Below are 2,500 nucleotides of genomic sequence, written 5' to 3'. Positions count from 1 at the left end.
ATAATAAATAATAATAATAATAATAACAATAATAAATAATAATATTATAAAATAATAATAATAAATAATATATAATAATATATAATAATAATAATAATAATAATATAATAAAAAATAATAATAATAAATAATAATAATAATAATAATAATTATTAATAATAATAATAATATTAATAATAATAGAATTTTAATAATAATAATAATAATAAAAATAATAAATAATAATAATAATAATAAAATAGAATAATAATAATAATATATATAATAATAATAAAAATATAATAATAATAATAATAATAATAATAATATTAATAATAAAAAATAATAATAATAATAATAATAATAATAATTTTTAATAATAATAATTTTTATTAATAATAATAATAATAATAATAATAATAATAAATAATAATAATAATGATAATAATATTAATAATAATAATAATAATATTATTAATATAATAATATATATAATAATATTAATAATAATAATAATATTAATAATATTAATAATATTAATAATATTAATAATAATAATAATAATATATTAATAATTTTATAATAATAATAATAATATTTAAATGTATATAATAATAATGTTTATTAATATAATAATATATTTAAATAATAATATATATATTTTATAAATATATAATAATAATAATAATAATAATAATATATTAATAATAATAATAATAATAATACTAATATATATATATATGTGTAATATATGTATAATAATAACATGTATATTATAATAATATTAGACATATTATTAATATTAATATGTTTTATAATATATATATATTATATAAAAATAATAAATATATTTAAAAAAAATAATAATATTATTAAAATAATAATAATAATAATAATAATAATAATAATAATATAATAATAATATATATAATAATATTATTTATAAACAATATTAATAATATAATAATAATAATATAATATATTAATAATAATAATAATAATAATAATAATATAATATAATAATAATATTATATTAATAATAATAATAATAATAAATAATAATAATAAATAATAATAATAAATAACAATAATAAATAATAATAATAAATAATAATAATATTATTATAATAAATAATAATAATAATAATAATAAATATTAAATATTATAATTATAATATATTAAATAATATTAAATAATATTAAATATTATAATAATAATATCTTAAATAATATTAAAAGATATAATAATAATATATCAAATAATATTAAATAATATAATAATAATAATATTAATATTATATTATATGCATAATATATATGTAAATAGAACATGAAATATATATATATATATATATGTATATATATGTATATGTGAATATAAATATGTATATATATATATATATATATATATATATATGTATGTATATATATGTATATATATATGAAAGCCAAATAAGCAAGCAAATAATAAATAACAATAAGCTCTTTCTCTCTTTGGCTTGGTATGTCTTTTTTGTCTTCCCATTTCATCTTTTTCTGTTTCTTTGCATTCTGCTTTCTTACCTACCTGCCTTCCTTTTTTACCTTCTTGGTCACATACTATACCTAATATGTTCCTTTACCTCATTCATTCCATCTTATCCTCAGGGCCATGGCAAGATTACAGGGCCCAACGAAGTGACAGTCCTCAAAGAAGACGGCTCTAATGACACTGTCAAAACCAAGAACATTCTGATTGCCACGGGCTCAGAGGTCACTCCCTTCCCAGGCATCCCTGTCGATGAGGAGCAGGTTGTATCCTCTACTGGCGCACTCAAGCTCAAAAATGTTCCGGAGAAGTTGATCCTCATTGGTGCTGGTGTCATTGGCCTAGAGCTCGTGAGTATTAAAGGAAAAACAGTTTGGGGTATGTGGTGGTGGTTACTCAACTTTGTTTGTGTCTCTTTTTTACGGTTGTGGAATGAATTATATTGGAATTAGTTATCGATCTATAATGGAGGGTTTCAAAGTTTTTTTATTTATCATTATTATTATTATTATTTTCTTTTTCTTCTTCAGTTCATATATAATGGATTAGCAATGCTTCATATGGTCTAACTTTGTAGATTTAGCTGTAAGAAATCTTCCTAAGTTACAAAACACACAAGTAATGCCAAAGTTTCACACAAATTAGGTACAATGAAGCCCTATTTCCCTAATTCTAAGAAACACCCATAGGGATCTGTGTGGTCTCGTCTGGGAGCACAAGTGACAGCTGTAGAGTTCCTAGGCTCCATTGGTGGCTTGGGTATTGACGCAGAGATCTCAAAGAACTTCCAACGAATCCTGACCAAACAGGGTCTCAAGTTCAAGTTGAGCACAAAGGTCCTGAGTGCCAGCAAGCAAGGCGACAAGGTCATGGTTTCTGTTGAGGGAGTCAAGAATGGAAAGGTTGGTTATGTTTTCTTCTCAGCCTATTTCTTTGCTTCTTTTAACTGTTAATTTTTATTTTATTTTGTCTCTTTCTTCACTGTCTTCATTT

The 2,500-nt window shown here is 18.4% G+C and overlaps 1 protein-coding gene across 1 annotated transcript in view; it reads left to right on the top strand.

The window, feature by feature from the left end:
- The window catches only part of LOC113821421 (dihydrolipoyl dehydrogenase, mitochondrial), a 15,161-nt gene that overhangs the window by 5,851 nt on the left and 6,810 nt on the right, over positions 1–2,500 (top strand). The window contains exons 2-3 of the mRNA XM_070131556.1: positions 1,627–1,857; positions 2,197–2,409. Of these exons, the coding sequence (XP_069987657.1) occupies positions 1,627–1,857; positions 2,197–2,409 (444 nt within the window). The remainder of the gene's footprint in view (positions 1–1,626; positions 1,858–2,196; positions 2,410–2,500) is intronic.

Source organism: Penaeus vannamei, chromosome 16, assembly GCF_042767895.1.
Source record: "Penaeus vannamei isolate JL-2024 chromosome 16, ASM4276789v1, whole genome shotgun sequence".
Lineage (NCBI taxonomy): Eukaryota > Metazoa > Arthropoda > Malacostraca > Decapoda > Penaeidae > Penaeus > Penaeus vannamei.
This window is presented reverse-complemented; position numbering and strand designations above follow the sequence as displayed.